The 27,257-nt window shown below is 33.9% G+C and overlaps 1 protein-coding gene across 7 annotated transcripts in view; it reads left to right on the plus strand.

Moving 5' to 3' along the window:
• Positions 1-27,257, plus strand: part of LOC117175154 (F-box/LRR-repeat protein 7) — a 505,186-nt gene that overhangs the window by 301,318 nt on the left and 176,611 nt on the right. For 6 of the 7 annotated variants that reach the window (XM_033364744.1, XM_033364741.1, XM_033364742.1 and 3 more), the window contains one exon: positions 23,413-23,679. The exons of the other annotated variant lie outside the window; for it this stretch is intronic. In XM_033364744.1, the coding sequence (XP_033220635.1) occupies positions 23,413-23,679 (267 nt within the window). The remainder of the gene's footprint in view (positions 1-23,412; positions 23,680-27,257) is intronic. 7 annotated transcript variants of the gene reach the window in all.

Here is a 27,257-nt window from a genome sequence, read left to right on the forward strand (position 1 = left end):
ATTATTATCAAGGTCAACTTTTATTTTTCAAAAGGAAACCCCTATTTTTGACACCGCCAATCGAAGGAACGCAAAATTTTACGTTCAGATATGCATTAAGGTCATGCATCTAGCCAGCTAAGACTAGATGGTCTTATCAGACCACAAACACAAGTTCGTATGAGGATACGACCAAATAAGATGAGATGGTTTCATCAGACCACAAACAAAAGTTCTTATGTGGATCTGGCCAGTTAAGGCGAGATAATTTCATCAGACCACAAACAAAAGTTTTTATGTGGATCCGGCCAGCTATGGCGAGATGTTTTCATCAGACCACAAACAAAAGTTTGTGTGTGGATCCGGCCATCTAAGGCGAGATCCTTTTGTTTGTGGTCTGATAAGACCATCTCGCCTTAGCGGGCTGGATCCACATAGGGTTTTTTTTTGTGAACTGATGAGACCTACGATGGATCTCCCTTTAGTCGACCGGATCTAGGTACAATGTTTAAATATTTTTTAACGCATATTTTCACTGATCAGCCGTCTAGACCTTGTTTGAGTCTACACGACTTTGGAATGACCCCGAAGGTCATCGGGTCAAATGACCTTAATGCATATCTGAACGTAAAATTTTGCGTTCTTTCGATTGGCTGTGTCAAAAATAGGGGTTTCCATGTAAGACATAAACTTTGACCTTGAAATCAGCTTGAGGTCAACGCCAAGGTCAGCTTTAAGACCACACTTCAGATACTCGTCCAAATCCTTAAAACTTTTGTCTGAAAGATTTCTTTCGAAAACGAATATTTTCGCTTATCAGCTGTCTAGACTTTGTTTGAGTTTATAAGACCCTGGAATGACCTCGAAGGTTATTCAAGGTCACCCAAAAGTCACACAATATCACATGACCGTAATGCATATCTACTTGAAATTTTGCGTTCTTTCGATTGGCGGTGTTAAAAGAGGGGTTTCCAATTAAAAAATAAAAGTTGACCTAGAAGTAACCTTGCATGTCAACACCAAGGTCAGCTTCAAGTTCGGCATTCAGATCCTCGTCTAAAGCCCTGAAACTTTTGTCTGAAACATTTCTCTCGAAAACGCGTATTTCCGCTGATAGGGGTGGAGGGTCTAATACTTTTTGCTGAGCCTGTTTAGTACAACGTTACTCGTTAATAATTTATATGTTTTCCGTTGAAAATTAGGCTCTTTATGATGTTGAAAAAGAATTTTTTTCATTGCACAGATACGTACTGCAATTGATGAGTCATGACTTCTTGTACGAATATCGTCTCGGCTGAAACTTGAACTATTCATGTACTTTACGTATCACATTGGGGACTTCATAACTGAAGGTCTCGATCCAGAAACTAGTCGGTCCTACCAGATTACGCGGAAATAATGTCCAAACGTCCTGTTGAACGGGAATTTCAAGTCACCATATTACTTGTTTTGTACCTTTTTTATAATAAGAAATTTTCATTTCGCTTCCTCTTAATGTTGAAAAATACTTTTTTTAAATTAATTTTTCGGTTATTTCATGGCATCAGTATTAATCTTATGACAAGGAATTTGTTTCCCTGTTCTTTTTGATGTCGAGAAATAAGTTTTTGAGAAAAAATCTGTTGTTTCATCATTTTCCTTCAAAAAGACTTTGGACAATAATGTCACGTGATCTGGAATGCTTCGCGTCTTTCTAGATCCAGACTCTTTGGTGTAGAATATTCAATGTAAAAAGTAAATTAAATAGTTCAAGTGCCAGCCGATATATTATTTGTAGAAATAGTGGTTACTCGTCAATTTAAGTACGTACCTTCTTAGTTAAAAAACTTATTTTTTAACATTAAAAAGAAACAGAATGAAAATTTCTCAATATAATACTTATACTTACTTGATGAAAGAACAGAAAATTCTGTTTTCAAACAATTCTTTTTGCACATTGAAAAGGAATGGAATTAAAGTTCTTATTATAAAATTTATACTTATCGGATGAAACAACAGAAAATTGAAAGAAGTTCAGGCTTGTCATTCTCTACAAGTCTCCTTCTTTATTCATAATGTGTCCCCTAAGGGTTTACATGACTTCCGTTCCTTACAATCCTTCCGCTTATATCTATATTTTTTTCAATCTTATTCTTTCTATACATACAATTATTTACAACTATTCCATTCCTTACAATCTTTCCGCTTATATCTATATATTTTTTCAATTTTATCCTTTCTATATATAAAATTATTTACAACTATTTACATAATTCTTGTATCTAGTTCCTTATCTCTATTTCCTGCGATAGCGCAATTTAGGACTTATTAGCAAACGAGTGAGCGAGTGAACGAAAGCGAGCGTCTAAGCGAGAGAGAGAAAACATAAGAACGCAAACGCATCTTAGTCTACTTAACTTTTACCTTACCTTTACTTACAATCTTTACGCTTCTAATCTAAGCGACTTCCGTTTCCTTTTTCTTTCACTCTTTTATACATACAATTGCCTTTTTCACATGCATTCTTTCATTCTCTCTTATTTGCTCCTCTAGCACCCACTAACTCCTTCATCCATTCTTCTCTTAACCCATCCTCCCCTCGAATCTTAACCACATTCTCTTGCCAGATTCCTTTATTTTCCATTCCTCTCCTACATCCTTCCCCTACATGCTCCCATGTTTCCTCCTCCCATTCACATATTCTACACTTTCTGTTCTCTTCTTTTTCCCAGTACATCTCCTCTCTTACCTCGTTTTCCAATATAAATCTTACTATTCTGGTCCACCTTCTCTCTTCCCATCCCTTTTCTAAGTACTTTGGCACTCCTTCCTTTTTTATCATCTTATACCATTCATTGTATTTTTATTCCTCAATGAACCCCCATCTTTCTATTAATTGTCTTTCCCTTTACCTTTTTTTAATTCTTCATAGTTTACTCCAGTCCCGCCTTCTACTTCTATATCATTAAAGAACTCCCTTCTTTCTTCTTCCCATCTCGTTAATTCAATCGCCATCATGCTACTCTCTTCTACCTTCAGGCTCTCTTTCCGGTTCTAATATTTTACTTATCCGTTTGCGCTTCTTCTCTCACTATATATCCTGGTGTCCTCCAGTCTGTCTCTAGTGTCCACCTTATATACCTTTCTTGTAAACTTTTAATATCTTGAATTTCTTTTTTAAACCGTGTTTTTCTTATTCCCCATGTCTGTTTCATTACCCCTGCTGCTTTTCTATCCTTTCTCTTATATGAGCTGTATGATCTCTATTCGTTGGCAAGATATATTTCAAATATTTATACTCTTTTACTTTTTCTCACTTTATACCCTTCCATCTCCCTGTCCATTCTTTCTTCCTTCTCCCCCCTTTTCTAAACCTCATTATCTTTATCTTCTCTACATTTACATTCAGCTTTTTCCCATCTAAGTATTTCTCTAATCCTGTAATTAATCCCGCCATCCCTTCTTCAGCTTCTGCCATTAACACTATGCCGTCTGCGTATGTAAGTGTATAAACCTTCCCTTCTCTATCCTAACTCCTCCCCAACGTTTTATCCTCATTTCTTCTTCCAAGTCTGATATTAATAAATTAAACAAAAGTGGGCTCAAAGGACATCCTTGTCTCACAGCTCGCACCAACCAGAAGCTATCTCCTACTTGCTCTCCTACCTTTACCCTGCTTCTTGTCTCTCTAAAAATTTCTGATACTCTCTTTAGTAATCTCTCCCTTATCCACTTTTTTACCATAACTTTGTCTATTTCGCCCCGGTCATTTTCATTCTTCATTATTCCTAAATACTTAACTATTTCTTCCCTTGATATGTCCTCTTCCTCATCTTTTTCTCTACCATATTTTCCTCCCTTTATAAATTTTCCCTCTACTCCTTCTAGCAAATCCAAAAAATAATTTTTCCATTCTAACATTTCAATATCTTGGTTTACTCTTTTTCTTCTTTTTCTTCTCTATTTACTACCTTTTATACCTCTTTTTCCGTCCTAGCCTTCTCCGCCTCTTCCTCAAACCTTTTATTCTCTTCTTCTTTCTTTTGATAACACAAATCAGTATACACTTTTTTTTCCTATATTCTCCTCATATATCTTCCTCTGTCACTTGTTCTCGCATTGAGTTCCCCACATATTATGAGCCTACTCTCTTCTTTATTTACTTCAATAATTTTTTTTCATCTTCTCTATTTTCTACTGTATATCACCGTTCACATAATCCCCCCCCCCTACCATCCACTTTTCTCCTCCCATAATTGTCTCTTTTACTATTAATCCTTCTTTCTGTTCTTTCCTGTCTTTCATTCATTCCTTACTCACATTGCTCTGCCTTTTTTATTCTTCCTCTTTGCATTTTGCACTTGCCATTTGTAATCTATTGTTAACCTTACCCTTACTCTTTTCCATCTCTTTTCATCTAGTGATGTCTTCATCATTATGACTACCACCCATTGTGTCAAATTTCTCATAAACTACCTATCCTTTCTCTCCAATCCTGCTATATTCCAGTAACAAATCTTTATTCTTCCCTACTTTCGTTTCTCATCTTTTGTTTTTTCCTACCATTTCTTATTTTCCTATCTCCTGTCCCTCCTCTTCTAGTTTCCCTGCACATCATTTCATACTATCTGTTCCCTTCCTTCATCCGAATCCCAACACACTCTATCTATCTGTATTCGCCCGTATTTAAAACATGTTCTCTTTCCCTTTTTTCTTTCATCTTTCGCTATTTTCCTCAATTTATATTGCATCTTCCTTTTTCCCCATGTTAAATCATCCTCTATTCTCTCTGGACCTCCATATAATAACCTCTTCTTTTTCATTACTTCCCTCTTATGTTCCCATTTCTTTAATTTCACCAGTACCATTATATCCCCTCTTTGCTCTTTCCTTCCTACATTTCGCATTTCCTATATCTCTACCTTAGCCCCAATCATTTTTAGTATTTAGTCTACTCCTTCCTTCAGCTCTTTCCCCTCTACTCTTATAGCCTTTATCACTATGTTTAATTTTCTTTCTTCCCTCTCTTTCCTTTCTATTCTTTGTTCTATTTTTCTCAGCCTCTCCATCTCCTCACTCCCACTCTCGCCCCCACCACAATCTCGGTTCGAGTTTTTAAGTTCCTTCATCCTACCTTGCATCCCCTCTACCTTTTTATTATTATCTTCTTCCTAATTTTCTAGCTTTTGTTCTAATGACTGCATCCTCTTTTCTAACTTTTCCCTGATTCCTTCCCATTTTTTTGTTTCCTTCTTAACTTCAGCTATTTCGCGCCTAATTTCATTCTTTAATTCCTCTCTCCTTTTCTCCTGCTTTTCTTCATAAAGCCCCATTACCTCTATCATCACTTCGTGAATTTCCTTTAGTCTTTCCTCTTTCATCTCCGCTTCCGTCAGTCCCCTTACTATTATCACTCTTCCCTAATAAATTCTGCTTTTCCGGTGGCGATCTAAAGATTTTTTGATATTTCACGCTCGCCCCGATATTTTCCTTCTCTTCACTGCTTTCCCTCTCCTCTCTCTCTTCCTATTGATAAAAGCCTCAATTGAACCTTTAAGCCACAATCTTCCACGGAGATACTTGGTCTGCTAGCCATGAATCAAATTCAAACTCTCTCGCCTTCTATGCTTCCCTGCCTCTATCTACCGTCGCGATGTGGTACTGTCTCGACTTTCTTTGTCGCTACCCAACCCTGCTACTACCAACCCGATCAACGCAGTCCTCTCACCCTGTCACAAATCTCCAAACAAACTTCCACACAAATCTGTCGCAATCCTCCAAAATATCTACCTCCACTTTTCAATCTCACAATCCCTTAATTAATCTCTCACATCTAAATCCGTCTACACACTAACAATCCACTTACCTCAAATTTTACCACAACGTCAGAAAAACTCATTTTCGTCCAAAGAGACGTTTCGACAATAAATCCCTGCGATTTAGAACGCTGTGCAAGTTCCTGGATAAAGAGCCTTTAGTTGTGAAATTGTCTTGGGTTACTTCAACCCCCCATTACCCATCTGAGAAATCGCTTATGCCTGCTCTCCACTTTCATATGTTCCTTTCATTCCCAGACCTCCAATCTATAGCACAACACCGCCTAAGCCAACGCATCAAACAACCAAATCCTCATTCTCCAATCGTCCTTGAACCTTCTCTTTCTTATACCACATACCTGGCCCATTACTGTACTCGCACATTCTATTCTTTTCCTCACCTGCACCTCGTTCGCCCTTTATGTTTCAAACAAAAAACTCAGAAAAAAGAACTTCTTTACACTTTCTACTCTTTGTGCGTTTATCTTCCAAACCTGATGTATTTTTGTTCTTATACTTCTGAAACAGATCACCTTGGTCTTCTGTATGTTCATCGTCAGCTTCTTTGCTCCCAAATACGCTTAAAAAATTCTCATAATTAGGTTTATTCCCTTCTCGAGGTCTACTAACAGAACTGCGTTGTCGGCGTAAACTAGAGAGTATATTTTACTGCTGCCCAATATTGTTTCCCCTTGCCCTGCCTTCTTTAGCTTTTTTTCTAATTCTGCCAACAGCAGATAAAAAAGCAGTGGATCGAAGGTCACCCCTGCTTTAGGCCTCTATCTGTGCAAAAGACCCCTCCTTCTTTCTTTTCTATTCCAACTATTTCCAAATCTTTTCTAAAACTCGTCTGATTGTGTGAAATCTCTATTAAACCTTTGCCTACTTCTCTCTCGGACAAAGAATTCGGCTAGCTTCTCTTTCTTTCGCCCTAGGTTTGTATTGCCTAGATATTTGAGCACGTAGACCTTATCTATGGTCCCCATCCCATTTCTAAAACTCGTTTGGTTGTGTGGTATACTTTCCTTTTCTTCCACCTGTCTTTGTAACCTCTTTCTGAGCACTTTCGCATACATTTTATACCCCACCAATATGAGTGTAATATTTCTATACTCAAGTTACCCTCAACCTTCTCTCTTTTCCTTCCCTTCTCCTTTCTTCCTCTGCTGATTTATGCCTTTCACTAAAAATTTCCACACTGCTGGCCCGTTTTCGATAGTCGTGAAGAAATCGGATCGCTCCTACACTATGCGAGCGCTGCGGAGCTCTGTTGAGCTTTTTCAAGTTTGTGTGTCTATCTCGCCTGTTACCCTTCCCCAGGCTTGCTGATCGTTTCCATCTTGAGTGTTTATTTCGTGTTGGCAGGCGTATTTAAAGGGACGAAAGGTGAGTATATTCAAAATATTTACAAATAATTAAAATGTGATTTTAATATTAAACTCTTAAAAAAATAATTGTAATTGTAAATCTAGGATGTCTCAATGATGCTAAATGCTAGCTTTTAGCTTATAGGTTATGTTTTATTGTGAGTCTTTAAAGCCGAGAAATTTGTATATTTTTATTCATTTGTTTATATTATTGCAACTATTTATGTATATTACTCAATTTTAAAATGTATTTTCAGTTTAACGATAATGGGTAAGCCAAAAAGCAACATCTGGGCGTATTTCCGACCAAAACGCAACCAAAGAGAAAAAATTGAAGGTTATACTTGCATATTTTGCAACAGTATGTATCAAAAAAATGCTACGAGAAAAAAGAAGCATTTACAAAGTTGTCTCAAGTGTCCAAGTGCAGTAAAAAGTTTATTTAAGGTGAAGAAATATAAAAAGTTCAGTAGAACTGGAATCAATGGTAAAGTATAATTTATGAATACCTCAAAATACTTTATAAAGTTTTGCTTTCTTTTAAATAGTCGACATTTAAAAGTTATTTTATTCAATTCTAACTTATTACAAGATTTAATATTATCATGCATGTAAAACAGGGAACCTCAAAGTTCAAAATTTGAAATACGGATTTTCATTACTCTTTCATAGACAATTGTAATTCTGATGGTGAAGCTTTAGCAGAAGTTGACAGGTTTACAATTTATGATAAGACTGAAAAGGTTCATAAAAATTTATCTAAGAACTCGAGTGAAAAGAAACTATTTCCATTGAAAATCTACCTAGATTCTATTACGTCGAATGAATAGATAAATAAACGTGTTGATATTTTTAATTGTTTATTGATGCAATTGAAAAACGTCTCTTTTGACATTAACGATCCAATATGAATTTATTCAGGCCATATAAGATGAAGAATTCACCCGGGCTCTGTACGGAAGTTGAGCTCTGTTAAACTTTTTCGAAAACAAGTACTGGAAAATCTTTTTTTAGAAGTTAAGGTCCTCTTGGAAAGTTCCTTCTAGACATAAATTAAGTGTTCTCCTTAACAATGAATTTAAAAGAGTACAGAATAAGGTATTTGAAACAGCAGCAGCTGCTTCAGAAGTTGGGGTTTAATGCGATGGGTGGAGTAATTGCAGGTAATATTCTAAAATTTTAAAAACTAAAAAAAATATTATATGAAGCTACCATTAAATGTATATATAAAAGCTACATTAAATATTTTCACAATTTTTGTAACCTAAATTTAAAACATTTTTTAGTGATGAGGCAAAATTAAAATTTATCTTCACGAATCCAGAGGCCCTTTTCTACGAAACATACGACACCAAAGTCTGCAGCCACACTGGAGAGTATATGGCAGAACTTATTCTGAAAGCCATTGACAGAATTGGAAGTAATAGAATACTAGCTGTAATAAAGGATATCGTACAAGGCAAAACATTAAAAAATGTAATCGATCAGTCCAAGGATATTGTGAATGAGAATAATCTATCTCACAATTTAAAAGAGACACTTACAAAAATCCAGGAATAAATTAAACTTGAAAATAAAGAGGAACCAAGACAGAAAAAGGAGGGGCTAGAAGCAGCGCCGGATTTACCAAGGGGCACAAAGAGGCTAGTGCTTAGGCCCCTGGCCCCAGAAAATCACGTACGTTACAGCAAAATTGGGATTTTCTCTGGCCTTAAGAGGGCTCCTTCGAGGTTTAGCCCCAGGCCACAAAACATGTTAATCCGCCGCTGGCTAGAAGAATTGGACCAGAATGGAAAGACGCAGCAAGCACATGTAGCTTTTTTTGCATTGAGAGCTTGCAAAGGAATAAAAAATCTTTTAAAAAACTGGTCATTTCGGAAAATGTGGATCAATATTTGTGTACAGATGTACGCAAAAATATTCTCGATCATTCTTTTTGGAGTTGATTGCAATTTTTTATGAAATCCTTCTATCCATAGTAAAATGGGTAACTATCCTCGAAGGGAATGGCCTCAACTTAAGCTTGGTCGCAAAGCTTGCTCGGAAATCACATCGACTTTTAAAAGAATCTCCGCTCTAGCTGGACGAAGATGAAAATATTTTTAAAAAATTGCGAAATAGGCGTCAGTGTACTTTGCATCCAATCCATTTTCCTGCTTACTTTCTCAATCCACAACTAAACCGTAAAGGTTTATCTAGAGAAGAAAAAATGGAAGGTCAAAAGTTCATACAAGATCGAATTATGTACGTTCATGGAAATAATCAGGAACTTGCAAAAGAAATTGTATGAGGCTTGGCTGAATATAGAAGTGGCACGGAAATTTACACGAAAGATTTCGTGAAGTCAAATATTCCGATATAAGAAACTAGAACGTGTTGGAAAGATACAATTTGAGGATCCGAATAAAGTTCAATTGCTGTTGGTGTATTAGGAATGCCTGCCACAAGTGTAGCCATAGAAAGAAGTTTTAACGCTTACAGACACATTCACTCTGCCGAAAGAAACATGTTGACAACAGAAAGAGCAGGAATGCTAACATTTATTGCACACCATTTGCATCTACCGTATACTGCTGGCATGAGAAAAAAGCAATTCCAATTTAATTTTTCACTTGAGGTTTGGATGGAACCGGTCAGCGAACTTGCATCTGAATTGGAAAATCTAGAAGAAGTTTTCCAAGACTCAGAATCTTTACCTGGCTGGGAAGAATTCGAAAATGAATTCGATGACGAATTTTAAATAACTGAAGAAGTATTAGGTGAATTAAATAATTCTCTGCATAGTTCTTCTTGCTTCATGATATATTATTTCTTTCCTTAAATAATTTATTAATATTATTGATTTTTAAGATATATTATTCAGAATGAGATCTTACATACTAATACATACAATACAAAGAATTTTTTAAACTGAATTCTGTTTATGTACTGTTTATGAAAGAAAGAATTATTAAGACATTGGTATTTTCCTGGTTTTGCTGCATGTGCTGCAGATAATAGATTTTATAATTTTGTCCATAAATTTATTTTTTCAAATGTCAAAACGTAATTATTTTACTTATATTTTATGATTAAATTCATTTAAATATCTTATAAATATTTCAAAGTGCAATATATATTAGGAAATTGACATTTTTCATATATTCTACGGAAGGAGAATATTCTCGAGAATATTACCCAATTTTATATGACCGAGAATTGTGCATCTCTATCTGCCTCCTTCTGCCTGGGGTTTTCCTGGGGTCCTCGCCTAAGTTTTCACAATGCAAAGTCCAATCAAACCTCAAAGAACAGTTCTTATCTTTAAATTATTCTACCCCTTTCAGCCTTTCATAAAAAACTTTCACTTTCAATCAAGCTAACACACCTATCTGACTCACTAGCCAAAACTTTACCACGCTTACTTCTATTTCCCGTTCTTAATAAGCCAAAAATAACAGTCCCACAAAAAAACCGTCACTTTACTATCGGCACCAGACACCAAAGCCTCCTAGAAATAGCTAAAATAATTTTTCATTCCATAAAATTAGTTCTAAGAGATTGTTTAAAAACATTTGGAGATAGAAGAAAAGATTTCAAACATTATTAAGGAAGAATCTGAAAATTTTTTAATTCAATTTTTAATTTTGCAGAATTAAAGACAAATTTGAAATTTTTTAAAATTAAAAGGTTTAAAACATCCGACAAGATCAGACAAAAAAAAAGAATTGTTTTAATATGTATCTGAAAATTTAATTTAAATAATTGTTTATTATGAAAAATGAACTTTAAGAGAAAATTAAAAAAGGTTCTTTAAACATATCAAACGGTTATTAAAGTTTCAAAACAAAGCGTAAAAGATCTTAAAGAAAAATGTTTCAATTAATTAGGAATAAAAATGGTTAAAATATGTAAAAAATCGAGTGAATTCAAGAAATATACAGTAGAATTAAAAAGACTAAAGAAGAACTTAAACTTTAGAAGAGTTTTAAAAATGTAGATTTTGAAATAGATCAAAAATAAACCTTAGGAGCTTTAAAAGAATCTCGAGAGGTTTTGAGAGAGTAAACGAATTTCCTTAAAATCCTTGGAAAAAGTTATAAGATTAAAGGCTAATGTTTGACATTTTCAATTATTTTTCAACATTTTGAGAAAAATTCAATTCAATTAAAAATATTTGAAAGTATTTAAGACGTTTTAAATAGATAAGAAATATTTACAAACTCGGAAACATATCCAAAAACTTACCAAATATTTTTGAATTCCTTTCAAACTTCTTGGAAACTCGTTAACATCTTTTGAAAGACTCGAATTCTTCCTAATATTTTTGAAAATCCTACAAAATAAAAAATGTCTGTAAAATCTTCTATAATCTTTTCCGACACATCTGATGTCTACAAATTTTTTTTTTTTTAATTTTATCAAGAATCTTATGATAATTATTAACAAACTGGGAATATTTATTTTCTTGTTCTCAATATTCAGAATATAATTTCAACTCGAATTAAAGAGTTAAAAAAATTTTAACAAACAAATAGTAGTTCGAAATTTGTATTTTATGCAATTAATAATATCATTTTGCATTCTATATGACATTCAGAAAAGTTTTAAATGTGTGAATTTTAAATAGTTCTTAGATTAGGTAACTTCATTATTTGTTTTTATAGTTTTTGTTAGAAAAAGTCTGCTGTTTTTAAACATAAATTATTGCAGCTAGGTACATTGGAGTTACTCTCGTTCTCGCAACACAACTTTTTATTACACACCGCGTTGTATGTACGTATATTCCCTTAAATATGATCTCCATAACGCTGTGGAGGACATCGATCACGTTATGCTGGAGTTTGAACTTCCATCACTAAACTTACATCATCGGTATCACTGGCTACACTTTCACCAATGGTAAGGTTTTCGTCGCGATTAGCACATGATTGGCAAAGAGAATTAGAGCCGTCCTTATCCTCGCTATTCAGACATAACTCACCCTGCTTTTGCTGACTCGCAGGTCTGCGATACCATAGGTATCCAAAGGAAAAATCGCCTACTTTTAATTTAACGTGATTTTTTTTTTTATTTTTGTCATACCGCGTTTTGTATTTAATCTTCTGACGAATAATGGATTTAGAAAGTATTTCGAAGGGGCTTTTCTCATGATTTTTTTAGGCGACCCATTATGATTTCTCTGAACAATCTTGAGACATTGGTCCGAATCTTTTCCTTGCGGGTTGAGAACGCTTAATTGTATCTTACCTTTCCACCAATCAATTTGCATAGGGGTGGCGAGGTGAATTCAGAGAGTGCTTGATGCTATTTTTGGAGCAAAATTCGTTGAATTTGTCAGAAGTGAAGTACGACACTTGATCAAGGTAACGAAAATCGCTAACATGTACATGTTTCTAGTCGCAGACTTTACTAATGGACCAACACCGTCGATGTGAATCAATGCAAATATTCTATGAATCGACTTTATGGGGTACAACTCGCTAGCCCGTTGAAACCTTTTTAAGCATACATTAAACACAACTTTGGACGTGTTGGCGCACTTTTCGCTTTATTGCCGGAAATATTAAAACTCTCGCATCTAGGCTAAAGTACGATCAATGTCACTCTGGCCCTTAAGTTGATGGTAGCAAATAACCATGCTTTTTCTAAATTATCCAGGGACAACATATAACAATTTATAAATAAACCTTTTATACAAAACTCTATTGCTACATTTGTGATCTTGTGGATTCCACTTTGTGAAACTAGGTTTCTAGTTATGAGCACGATTCAAATTACCAGGAGTGGGATTCCGATGCCCTCTAATCTAGTTTATCGAAACTCTCTTTCTAGCGCATAAATGTTTAGAATGTTTACTATATTTTTCAATAAAAAATTTATATAGAAATAGAAAATTTGATAAAATAGAATTTTTACGTTTTCCTAATGTCTTTTTTTTAAATTCAGGCCTCGCGAACAATTAAGGCTACCTGACGGCCGTAGCCAAATCTCAGAATGATATTATTGCTCGTATAGAAAGACCATTTCATATAAAATATCGAACAACTTTATGCGTGGGGAATTTATCATTTAAAAATTTATGAAATTAAAATTATTATTATAAATAATAATAATGTTCAAATGGTAACATATTATTCAACTTTAGTAATGAAGTAAGGCTTTGAAAAATATTTCAAACTTTCTAAACTGATGTTTCGTAATAGAAAATTTTATAAAATTGAATTTGTACGTTTTCCTAATGCTTTTTTTTTAATTCAGGCCTCGCAACCAATTAAGGCTACCTGAAGGCCGTAGCCAAATCTTCGGATGCTCTTATTATGTGTATAGAAAGACCTATATTAAATTTCGAACAACTTCATGCGTGGGGAATTTAGTATGCATGTGCTCTACTTTTATAGTAATCTTAACATGCCTATGCTCTACTACGTATTTGTATTAAGGTATAAATTACTCATGATAAAAAGTTTTATTCTGAGTAAACTCGGATATCTCTAACATGCGTAGTAGTCATTCTTGTGTATTTTTAAGTTGTCACATGCCCTTACATAACCTAAAAATACGCAGGAATAACTACTGCGCATGCCAGAGATATTCTCTTTGTGAACCACAAACGGGGGCCGAGTAGAGATCCTCAATGAAGAGTAGGGACGGCTGAGAGTCCTTTCTGATTGGTAGATCCAATCGGAATACGGAAGTCCTTTATAGAGCGCGACTTTTAAATCAAATTTATTTCCGTTGTTCTTTTTAAGGAGGTACCATCGCTACTGCCGAGATGAGTCGATTACACAGTCGTAATACCTACACTCGTATGACTTACCGAGTTGAAATCTGGCAACATTATGATCATGTCGCCGGCGACATGAATCAACGGCTGACTGATATCTATAGTACATTGATCGCGCCTCGCGATGTTGCCAGATTGCGATAGCCAACGTTCAGAAGCGCAAGTTTTGTGATTTTTTTTCATGCATATGCAGGAACCAAATGGTTAATTTTATTTTTTCATTTTAATTTTGAAATACTTGTTTTTCATTAAAAAAATTATCTATAATATCTTAATGGTGATTACTTAGATGTCACTCAGTAAAGAGCTCAAAAACGGCATCTCTCATAAGACGCAATGTTAAATATGACAAAATTAAAAACGTTAATAACTTATTTATAAAGTACCCTCGGCTTCTGAGATTTTAACTGAGTACTTCTGGTGATCATATTCAGATATCGTGAAAGTTTGCTTAAAATGGTAATGAAAAATCTTGTAGCGATGGTACGTCCTTAAATAAAGACATAATAGGAAACCGTGGCATAAATATTTTAGAGTACTGAAAATTCAACAGATGGCATTCTGCAATATTTCTGTTTGATGAAAAATGATGTCATTGTGATCGAGAAATTTTTCGATACTATGGATATTGGATTTAAATTATGAACTTAAATATTTTTATTGTATTCAATAAATATCTGAACTAAATATTTTTTCGATCTTGAATACATTTACCACATAAAGAAGTATCGTTATAGTGAACTATATGTAACTAAAAATAATTGAGGAATAGAATCGAAAGATTTAATTTTTAAGTAAGAGTATTTATCCATAAGCCATTAAAAGAACAACGTAATTATGAACAAATGATTTTTTTCATAAAAGCAACAATTTTGGGTTTTTACTTAGTAAACGGTACACAAAATTATGTACAAATAATTTTCAATAGCTTTTATCTTTACAAAAATAAGCGTACAAATCTTACTGGTAAGTTGTGTGCATTGCCACGCTTTTGATATCGAAAACTTTCTTCCTTTCTCAGATTTTACTTTGTTGCATAATCGTAAACGAAAAAGCAAACAGGCTCTTACAATTTTTTTTCTCATATTTTGACACGTTAAAATATGATCACTTTTTACAGCTAAAAATTTTGATAGAAAAAATTGAACAAACCCAAGTGCGAATTGCCGGAGCTGAGTACACAGCCCAGTGTTGGTCCATTTTTGGCAGGCAAAGGTCGGCTGAAGTTATTAAGCCAATATTGGAATTTTAAGCGGCCCACTGTTGAGCTTGTGCTGGCAGCCTATATTGGCTATTTATATTTGCCGATCCTCAACCGATGCTTGGTCCAGTATCGGCACTTTATTGCGCCAAGTCTCACTTATAGTACGGCGAACCATGTTTCACGAGGATCAGCCAATGTCTGGCCCAGTGACGGCACATTACTGGGCCAAGTGTCACTTTTACCACGGCAAACCATGTTTTATTTAAATCGTCCCAATGTTAAGCCAGTGTTGGCAGCCTATGTTGGCTATTTATATTTGCTGATCCTCTACTGATGTTTGGTCCATCATCGGCACTCCATTTCGCCAAGTCTCACTTTTAGCACCTAATAAACCAATGTTACACGTAAGATAAAACTAATTTTATTGAAAAATTGTCAAAGTTCACGATGAAGTTTTTAAAGTTCTGTCATTAAAAATTTGTAATATTCATGAAAAATTACATTTTATGTCATTGCAAAAAGTTGTAAAGTAGGCTACAACGAAAAAAACAAACAAAATATAACGCGAAGGAAAATTGTAATCGATTTAAATTATTTATTTAAAAATTAATGTATTGATATTCCTGTTAACGGTTCATGTATTTTACATTTACATAACGTCGCATAATAATATATAAGTAAAAAAAGAGAGCTTAAAATTTAGTTCCTTAACTTTTCTGAACTGCAACTTATGAGGATGGCTTTTTCACAGAGTTTCAACTTGACGGTTTAACGCAGTGGTTAGCACTCCCGACTGTTAGGCGATAGATTTAGGTATATAGATGTAGGTTCGATACCCCGTAGCGTTAGAAGTTTTATTTATAATATAATGTTCAAAATGTAATATATGTATTCAATCTAAATAGGACCATTAATATTTATATTCAAAGTACTCGCAATCAATTAATATTTGTTTTTTAAATACCTTTTTTGTTATATTTTTAGACTATAGCAGTATTCGTGAAAATTAACCAAAATGTTTAAATTAAATTTCAATTCTTAAAATTATTTATAATATTCAAACGATATGCAGTCGTATAATGATGAATGGATAATCAGATGCGTCCTGAGAAGAATTAAATGATTTTTTATTAGTTTTGGAATCAACTCCGGCATCCAGGTTGGTGCGGTATTGGTACCCAGTGTTGAGCCGACAATAGCTGCCAAGGCAAGGCCATAGCTATCAATCCAGCAATGGCGCGACGATGACAGCTGAGCTTTGGAAATATTTTTGCCGACTATGGGCCAATGTTGAGCCGTATGTGACTTCGCACTTGGGAATTTACAGTATTTCATTTAGAAATGATAGGGTACCACGATCGGAAAATATAATTGAATGCACTTTGAGCAAGTACGCATTTTTCTTCGATTTCTTTAATTTATTTTCTCAATCCATACATTTTGACGTCTTAAACTTTCAAGAAAATATTTAAATCGATACCCTGCGACGATTCTTTTTTGCAATATAAAACATAACATGACACCGTTATAACGACTATTACTTTTATTCGCCGTTTCTCGATTCTGCTCGATTCAAAACATTGAGTTGAGGTGATTTTGCCAATGCGTTTTGTGACGACTTCCGTACTTCGATCGGATCTAGACAAGTGGTGGGGTTAACGTGTCGCAACTCTTCTTTTGAGAATCTCTAGGGTTGGGGGACAGGCTATATCTCTCGCACATTAACGTGATTGGTCTTTTCAATTTTGCTCCATAAACACGAGGTGTGTTCAAAAAGTAAGGTGACTTTTCAATTTTCGCGGGCTACGTACATTCAAGTTTTAAATTTTTTGTTTTGTTGTGTTGGTACACTCGTCACGATCATATGTTCACAGTTTTGACTATATAGCTCGTGTTGTTCTTCTGGCAGAGGCGTAAAAGGTTAGAAGGGTTTGGTGTGCTCGGCGATTTTCTTCTTTCGAAAAAAATGGAGCAAAGAGTTTGCATTAAATTTTTGTGAAAAATGGAATCCAGTGCTCTAAAACTCTTGACATGTTGATAGCTGCATACGGTGAGTCTACTCTGAGTAAGAAAAATGTGCATAAGTGGTACAAGCTGTTCCAAGAAGGCCGAGAGGATGTCGAAGACGAATCTCGCCCTGGACGTCCCAGCACATCAACAACAGATGAAAACGTTCAAGCAGTGGCAGAAATGGTGTTGAAAAATCGCCGAATTACCATAACAGAAGTTGCTGAAGATGTTGGCATATCGGTTGGCTCATGCCATGCTATCTTTTCGGACGTTTTGGGCATGAGACGTGTGTCAGCGAAATTTGTTCCAAAACTGCTTAATTTTGAAAGTGCTTGTGAAAGATTTTCTGACCAAAAACAGCACCACAGTCATGCTTCAGTCTCCATATTCACCGGATTTGGCCCCCAGTAACTTTCTTCTTTTCCCAAAACTGAAGAGACCCATGAAAGGACATCAATTTCCAACGATTGAGGAGATAAAAACTGCATCGCTGAAAGAACTCAAGGCTATACCACAAAATGATTATCAGAAGTGCTTCGATGATTGGAAAAAACGTTGGCACAAGTGTATTATATCTGAGGGGGATTACTTTGAAGGGGACAACATAAATATTAAGAAATAAATGAATATTTTTTTCGAAAACCTTAAAGTCACCTTATTTTTTGAACACACCTCGTAGCTCTTCGCTTGCGCATACATGTAATCTATCTAACTTTCATTTAGAGCGGAGAAGTAAATAGCCAATCAGATTGCTGCGCGAGGGAGACAGCTTATCCGGCTAACTCATAGTCTGTCTCTCTCATTTTGCCACTAACTCAGCCATAGTCTGGTTCCCTCCAGGAATACCCTGGCGGATCGAAGGAACTGATAGGAGCTACTACAAAGTACCCTTAAAGATTCCACTGAGTCTCCCTTCGGTTCCATCTTAAAAAACTTTTTAAAAAACAGCAGGATCAACTTTTAAATTGTTGAAATTCGGATTTTAATTAAAATTTCCATGAGAAACTCACGAAGTAATCGCAATGCTTTTTGTGCAGCGTTAAAAATTTTTAAAAATGTCATTAACTTCTGCAGAAGGTGACTTCAAGCGCATCCATAATAGCTCAAGTAGTATGTTGCGCGCGCAGTGTAAAAATAAAATTCAAAATTGGCAAATAAATGTAAATAAATATATGGGATAATTTGTATGTCTAATTTCACACAAATTTAATACCTTCTCCGATAAGAATAATATAAAAAATGAGAATTCAAACAAATCCTTTACCTTTAGTCCTGACATCTCACTGCGTAACCTCAAGGACATTGCTTGACTGCTGGAGTGTGTGAAGATATCAATAAAGTTGTAGAAAGGACAGCAAACTGTTTGAATACTGGTGTAAGAAGTGTATGTCGTGTTACTGCCGAGTGTGTGAGGAATGGAGGTGAATTGCAATGTTCTCAGTATGAATGAGCTGGGAGAGATCCTATTGTATTTGACGAACATATGCAAGAAGTAGTGTGTCGCAACATTTGCAACATGCATCTCAGTAAAGAGTATCCAATTGTTAAAAAAATTTTGCATACCGTGCAAGAAAATAGTGATGATTTCCCAAAAATAATTGATTTTACCTTGCGAAAAATGCAGAAAAACATGAATTTCACGTTTAAAAAATTACAAAATCGTTCAGTTCTGGTGTAGAAATTTTCGATAGCAGGAAAAAGAGTGGAATTTTAAGTTTAATTCATCATTATCGGTGAAGTGGGTACTGCATCTATTATAATAATAAAACTTTGTTGTGGAGCTAATCATCATTTGAAATATGGAGGGTGATCATCCTTCATATTGGGAGCAAAGATGGGTTCATGGATGCCAGTTTAAAATATTTCATTGAATAGAAAGGTTCTGCTGATTGCCACAATGAAATGAATGCTGCTGATTTCGAAGAATCGTTTCGAGAGGTGCTCTGCAATTTATCACCGAAATCAATTATTGTGATTGATCAATCACCGTGCCATGCGATTTTGGATCCTAAACGACTGAATCCTATCTCCAACTGGGGAAAGGAAAATATAATTCAGTGGATGACGTAGAGGAATATACCACTTCTAGCTGGGGCGGATTCGTTTGAAGCTTTGAAGCTTTAAACAAAGTGAATTATCTGCAACTTTGTGTACCCTACAAATTTGAAAAGAGATATTTATTGTACAAAATTGCAAAGGAAATAAGAGGCGATGAGGTTAAACTTCTTTGGTTACCAGTAGCTCATTGCAAATTCAACGCGATAGAGTACGTGTGGGCACATGTGAAGAAAAAAGTAGCTGCTCAAAATGCCACCTTCAAAAATAACGACGTGCAGAGACTTTTCGAGACAGTGATGGACTCTGTGCCACCGACACTTTGGGAAAATTGTGTCAGGCACGTGGAAGAGGTAGAAAGGAAATACGGAGTAACTGATGATCTTTTGGAAAGAGAAATAGAGCTGCTCATTATCAATAGTAATGGTGAAGATTATTCAGAAATACGCTACAGAATTTCAGTAAATGAATGTTAGGTGAGGAACAATGTATTTAACTCCTTTTATGAGAATGTATAACACTTTGGATTTGAACACGCCTATAATGGCCATTACCAATGTAAAGGGGAGCAGGGAGACATTGCACTATTATTTATCACTATTATTATATTTATCTATACCATATTCAGTAAAGCTAAAATCCTTTTTTTATGATCTTACTTCTTTCACATTCTCCTGCTGCATTGAAAACTCAAGTATTCCATTTTCATTAAAGAATGTTTCTATTTAGCTAAATATAAAAATACCTCAAGTAAAATATCACTTTTTGAAATAAAATTTAAAATTAGAGCAAACAAAAAAGAATTAAAAGGTTTCACTGTCTACGGTTTTGTTCAAAAGTCATGTTTTTTGTTGAAAAATGATGCTTTTTAGTCAAAAATGAATCTTTTTACTGGAAAATTCATATTTTTGGTGGAAAATGCAATATATAATTACAATTCAAAAAATAGGAATATAAAGTTGTATTATTGTATTAAATTTATTTTAAAATCATTTATCTCTCCTCTATTCCTCTGTTTTTGCCTCTTTCCCTGGAGATTTTCAAAAGGGGAGAGCCTAAAATTAGTGAGATTTTATTTTTTTTACTAATTTCAATTAGTGACTAAACTCTACGTATCAATAAGTATTTTTACTAATTAACAATAATTTCGACTGATCCCTCAGCACAATTAATTGCTCTATAGACACAATGCAGTCACTAATTGAAAATAGTGAAAGAATTAATTGTTTAAGAATAGTAAAATGTAACTGATACAAAATAGTACAAAAAATAACTGATTGGAATCAGTACATAAAGAAACCTATTCAGACAATTACAACTGAGCTAAGTTACACATTACTCATGCAACACTATTTTTGTGTGGACAGTATGAACCACGGAAAAAGAAGATTAAGGATATACTCCTCTAAGAATGGATCATAAGCACAGGTCGAAGAAAAGCACCTTTCCGATCTGCACTAAATAATATCAATTGACCCTTTTCAGGGCCAACAAACGTTTTTCACGAAGGTTGATTCTATTTTTTTATCAAACACGCTCTTCCTTCTTTCATTGAAATTATTGGGTGTTATTAGAATCGGTACACTTTTTATAGTATCCAATTTGTAGTGTACCTGACATTTTTTGCAAAAAAATTAAAGAAAATCATCACAAAAATCGTTTTTTATACCTTGTTTTAGTGTATTTCGGAAGTTCATCTTATTAATGAATATAACGATAAAACCCATACAATTTTATGCACACTATTACGTATGTTCCGTAGTTTATAAAAAAACCACAAACCATTCTCGAAACTAAGTTTTTTTTATCTCTAACGAAGCCTACAATTATTTTATAATTGTACAATTAATCATAAATTATTCATTAATAAATAATAGTAATAGATATTTATTAGTTAATCATTAACAATTAAAAATAAATAATTGTACAATTATCTTATAATTGCCCTTTAAACTATTTTAAGCCATAAATGAAAGAAATACGACACTGGCCGGGGAACGCGCCAGGTGTCCAGCCAAGGTTTCAGAATCAAAGGTCGAAGGAAGGCACAAGCGGTCAGCAGCAAGACAAAGGACCCCGGCTGCTTTCAGACATTTGTTGCCCAACAAAAAAAATGTCTAAATTTTTCGCGATTTTCGCAAAAAATAGAACTATCGCATCCTTCCGGGAGATCGGAAATAATTACAGAGCCTATTCTTAACAGTTCGCAGTTTGAACCGCTCAAATATTTGTATTAGAACTGAAGATAATATTGTTGTACATTTTTGTAATTTTAAGCAAAAATTTTTATTATTTCTCAAATTTCTCAACTGCAATTTATTCACAAACAGTTTTCCTCATACTCATGAAATTTCTCAAATATTTCGCATCGCCCCTCGTAGGGTAAGGGGGGGGGGGCAGCGCCAACAAGTTAACAGTCAATGTTTTTTTAAAAGTTAATAAGATGTTGAATTGATCCAGTTTTTTCTCATTTCGAGTTCTACATTATATTATGTTATATTTCTATAAGTATTATTCACATCAAAAAAACAATGATTTGGTAATTTAATTATTTCTGACATGCTGTATTTCGTCGGCTTTTCCCCCCCACCTGAGGGCAAAGCCGCCTGCAGCTTTTTATGAAAATCAAAACATTTAAAGATAAGAAAAATATGATGTTTTGCTTCTGTGGTATTTTATGTACTGGAAAAATTACCTTTAAAGATGACTAACAAGAAGAATAAGTTATTTTGAACAAAAATAGAGACAGCTGTAATATAACCTCTTATTTGTTGACATTTTGCTGGAAACGGAATTTACGCAATGTTTTTACTGTACCAATACAAGACAACTGCATACCTACCGGATTGATAATAATAATATTTAATAGTTTCTTCCATGTAGCCCACAAGATAAGTTGCTGTTCTACATTGCCAATCATTTATCGACGAAACTTGTGACACGTGTTTCACCTAAGCACTTGTCAATATTGTTTTCGTCATGCTTGCCCCCCTGGCCAAGTCTCACTTATTTATGAGATGTATTATATTTTGGACTTGAATTACGTCTAATTAATATAATTAGATTGTGTGAAATTATTTTATCTGTCAAAATATCAAATTTTTATATGGTAAGTGTTGTCAATAGAGTTGAAATCTTTATATTTCTGTCAGCGAAACTTCCATTCTTTCGTGGTAAAAAGTTTTTTCTGTATAATTTTTCTCTTGCAACGTCAATTTTCAAGATATTAGTAAGTAACAAAATCTCTCTGATGAAACAGATTTATTTGATGCAAAGTAGAACTGAAATCGTTAAATAATAGCCATTCTATAAGGAAAATCACCATTGCCCCACTGGTTGGCGCTGCCCCCCTTTACCCTATAAGAAATAACGCTCTAAACTTCATTGTTCTTAAATGTGCCCGAAAATCCTTGCTCTTTTATTACATTTTTCAGTCTGTTAAGCACAAAATTTTTTTACATAAACTTCTTGAAGCTAATTTACGTAGAAAACTTTCAGCTTTCATATGACTGTTTTTTTTGTTGCGCTAGCATTTTTTTGCACAAGTTGTTGAGCTTCAAAGGCAGATGCCTATGATTTTATCGTCGATAGTCGGCTATACTCTCCTATGATGTGTTAGCTTCGCGGCGCTAGGTGCAAATACAAAACGCAATTGAAAAATACAGAGCACAAGCAGAACATGGGATAGTCTATGCATGGAAGTAGCATGGAAGTATTGAAATACCCTTTTACCACTTACTGCCTAAACTAGTTCTTGCCTCCTTTCCACAACAACTCTCTCAATCACCTCAATCGCATTCCTTAATCGACTCACTCAATACGAACTAACCTATTTTACCTCAGTTACCTTCCCAATCCCTCTATACTCCCCTCACCCCTGTAGGTCACATTCCTTTTTTCCACTTCTCTTCATGAGCTCATAAGCACCTTTCTGTCTCTTTCCCAACCACATTTCCTCCTTTACTTTAGACCATTTGTAATCAGGAGTTTGTCTTTTCTTCTAACCTCATCTTAGAACATAAAATTAACAAAAATACTGTAACATTAATCTTTCAATTTTATCGATTTAGTCATTGTTTTTACTGTAGGAGAGACTACTATGCTTAGCAACCTGATTAAGTGCCGAGCATAGTAGCTCCTTTTACCATAGTAAAACTGCTACTACGCAAACAGGCCTAACGTATGCATTATTGTATATTCAAGAATTTTTTTAAATTATATATTTTTAATTCACAGGTACATATGAAAAGGTCGAAGAAGAAGAAGAAGAAATCTACGAAGTGATAAATGTCCATAAATTAAAATCTGCAACGCCAAATTTAAGAGTTATTAACCTTTACGGAATTAATTTTGTGGACGATTCTCATATCGATGCTTTTTCATCAAATTGTATTCAACTTGAATGTTTAGCAGTAAATTTATGTGCGAAGGTCACTGGATCAACGATGAAGACTCTTTTTCAAAGAAGTAGAAGGTTAAAGTGCCTTCTTATGCAAGGAACTAGTAAGAGGCATTAAAATTACTTTATTTTTATATAAAACAACTCCATAACTGGTCACTTAATATTTATTTATTGAAAGTTTCGCGGACTAAACCTGTTAGGGATCGTCCACAAATTACGTAAGACGTTTTTCTTTTGTTTATATCGTTGTGTCCCTCTCAACTTCACAGCAATTTTATGCTCGTCTTTGTTCAAACAAAAGAAAAACGTCTTACGTAATTTGTGGACGGTCCCTTAAACGACATTTCTGAAATTTTACACGGCGAGGTAAAATCTTTGTTATTTTCGCAATTTATAAATTTCTTTGAAATTTTAAAATGATTTTTGTTCATTTACTAGAAAATAATATTAAACGTTAGTTTCATAACATTTTAATCAAAAGTGAACGTTTCATGATAATTAAAAGCTATTCATATGTTATCTACAAGGGGTCCAGCGGTCTAAACCTATTATCTACAGTGTTCTGCTGCTGGTTTTCTATAGCAGGCAACTTTTATATGTCAGAACGTTTGGATGTGCTTGTAAAAATTAAAAATAGTCTATTGCAAAAATTTGCTGAATGTTAGTAATCGAGACGCGTCGTTCACCTTTAACTTTCCGCCTCTGGCTCGATTATATTAATAAGAGCTATTTTCAAAAGAAATATTGATGTAAATATATGGTGTCAGTCGAATAGAAAGATGCAGTTTGATGGAAATGTTAAGATGTATTCGAATACATTGATTTAAAATATTTTTTAAATAAGTATTCTCTACCTACACATGTGTATTTGTCTCCCAGACGCATTTATTTAGATACCTTGTTAAATTTACTAATCTCGTTGACATAAGACAAGAAGTTTTTTAGATTAGTTATGATGAAATTTTCAATTTCCTCAATATACGCGTTGTAAGATTCATCAGGCCGAATTTTTCTCTTTGCTTTAAACAATAAAAAAGAAGCATAGGCGTCAAGCTTGCGTGTACACCCAGTGGGCACAAAACTATAAAAATCCCAAGAACGTCATTTGGACGTTCCGGAGACGTCCTATGTTAGGTCAATCATCGTCTCTAAGACGTTTAATGTCCCAAAGATGACCTAAAGACGTTTTAAAGACATGGACGCTCTCGGGACATCTTGTGTACTGACATGAGATATTTTTAGAGCATCCCTAAGATAACCAAAAGGCATGTTATAAAAAGCGTCTTAGGGATTTCCCAAAGACGTCTCTAGGACATCCCTAATTGTTTTGCCCACTGGGCACTTACACATGGTATGAGCAGCTTTTTTTAATTAACACCAAATGAGTAAGAACTCATTTAAAACATGGAACAGAACTTGAAGTTCTTGTTTTTTACAGGTACTAACCACTCAATAGCTGTGTAAAGGTGTAAATAGAGAATGTTTACAGGTTCACCAACAGGCACATTTAAGAACAAATTTAGTTAATCATCGTTGCGCAAGTACACACATACAGAAGATGAGTTCGATTTCTTAAATCGAGTCACGCGTTAGTAAGCACAACTACATTAGTATAGGTAAGAATTTGTTGCAGGGCTTACAGTCTTCATTAATTAAATGATGAAAACGAAATTACTGGAAAGTTCGTCTATTGAAATTCTGACCTTTCGGCTATCAATGTGTACCTTTTTCAGAAAATCTAAATAAATAATATATAAATAACGATCTTTTCTTACAAATAATAATAAACAAATTTGCTTAAAAAAAGTAAAAGAAATAAAAAATACATGTACTTATTGTCTTGTAAAAAAAGAATATTTAATTTTACAGTCAAACATCCGTCAATACTTAAGTGTCAATTTTTAAAAGTAATAATAATGTGTGACACTAAATTAAATTAAAATATACAACAAACATATAATATAAAAGTCTCATAATAATTCAAGAGGCTTTCTTTGAGAAACTACGTCTTAATTTACGGAAAACACAAAACATTTACAATGTTTTGGGACAACGACGAACATATCGCAAAGAAGACAAAAGATATACATTAAGGTGGTAAATTCATTGATACAGAATAAAGGTGTCATTTCAAGGAACCGCGAATGAGGAAAGCGCGCCAAAGTAACTGGAATTTTAACTTGGTTTTGTTTATTTAATAATACTTTTCTCTAGCAAGAATTTTAATATTGTTAAAATGAAAATCAAAATAATGGTTTAAGTTCCAACAGTGTTGTGAAAGATCTAATTAAAATGTATAACTCTAGAATCTCTTTTATGTTCTAAAAGTCTAGTTTTTAATCTTCTATGTGTTTCACTAATGTAAATTTTTTCACGACAATTACATTTAATGAGATATACAATTCCAGGCAAATTTTCGGTACTATCAATTTCTTTTTGATCAAGAATACTTATTGTAAATCGATGTTGTTGATATGCTGTTGGTCTTTTTATTAAGTAAAAAATGTTAAGGTTTTAATTACTAAAATAAGCATGTATGTTGCATTTTTTTAACCATCTTCGCAACCTTTCAGAAAGTCCTTGAATATACGGTAACGTAACTTTTAAATCCGATTTTTTGTACGTGTGAACGCAGTTATTTTTCTTACTGGAACTATTGTAGATTTCATGAATTCTTTCTCGAATAATACTATTTATCAAAGGAAGCGGATAATTGTTTGGAACTAAAGTGATTTTAATTTGATCCAAATTTTCTTCTTCAAAGCTAATATCACTCAATTTTATGGATCTGTCGATTAAACCTTTTACTAGGCCGACCTTTTGGTAATATAAATGATGGGAATTAAAATTAATATATCCACCAGACCATGAATCTTTTTTAAATCAATTGGTAACTAACTTACCTTCCGTTGTTTTTATAATTTGTAAATCAAGGTAATTCATTGAATTATTACTTTCAAGCTCAAATGTACACTGTATGCAATTTTCAATACTGTTAAAACTATTTATGAAATCGACAATTTTTTCAGTAGGAACAATAGCTAAAATATCATCCACATACCTTTTTTTATAAAATAGGTTTAAAATTTAATTTTTTTAGAGCTATTGTTTCCACATATTCTAAAAACAAATTTAAAACAATATGAGACAATGTTGAACCCATAGGACAACCATTTGATTGTTTACAATATTTCCCATTAAAAGGGAAGACTATGTTATTGAAGAGCAAATAAAAATTCATTTTTCGTTATTTTAGTTAGATTTTTATTTTGTATTATTTTTTCTTCTATGCACTCTAATGCTAGATCTAATGGAATGTTATGAAACATTGAAACAATGTCCAATTTATATAAGAAATGTGTCGAAAGAACTTTAACTTTATTTAAATTGACCTTTAAATTCCAGCTATTTTTAACAAATTCTGTGTTACCTGAAATTGCTTTTAAAGCATTATAAATATATTTGGCTAAGTTAAAAGTATGAGAATGAATTGTGGACACAATTAATCTTCATTTCAAATCTGGTTTGTGCACTTTTGGAAGAGAATAAGCTTTAGCTACAGTACTATTATGTGTTTTTAATTTATATGCCGTTTGTTCATTTATTAATCCTTTTGCCTCCCAGAAAATAGCTATATCATTACATTTTTCTTCTATTGTTGGAACAAAACTAGTTTTAA

The sequence above is a fragment of the Belonocnema kinseyi genome, chromosome 6, assembly GCF_010883055.1.
Source record: "Belonocnema kinseyi isolate 2016_QV_RU_SX_M_011 chromosome 6, B_treatae_v1, whole genome shotgun sequence".
Lineage (NCBI taxonomy): Eukaryota > Metazoa > Arthropoda > Insecta > Hymenoptera > Cynipidae > Belonocnema > Belonocnema kinseyi.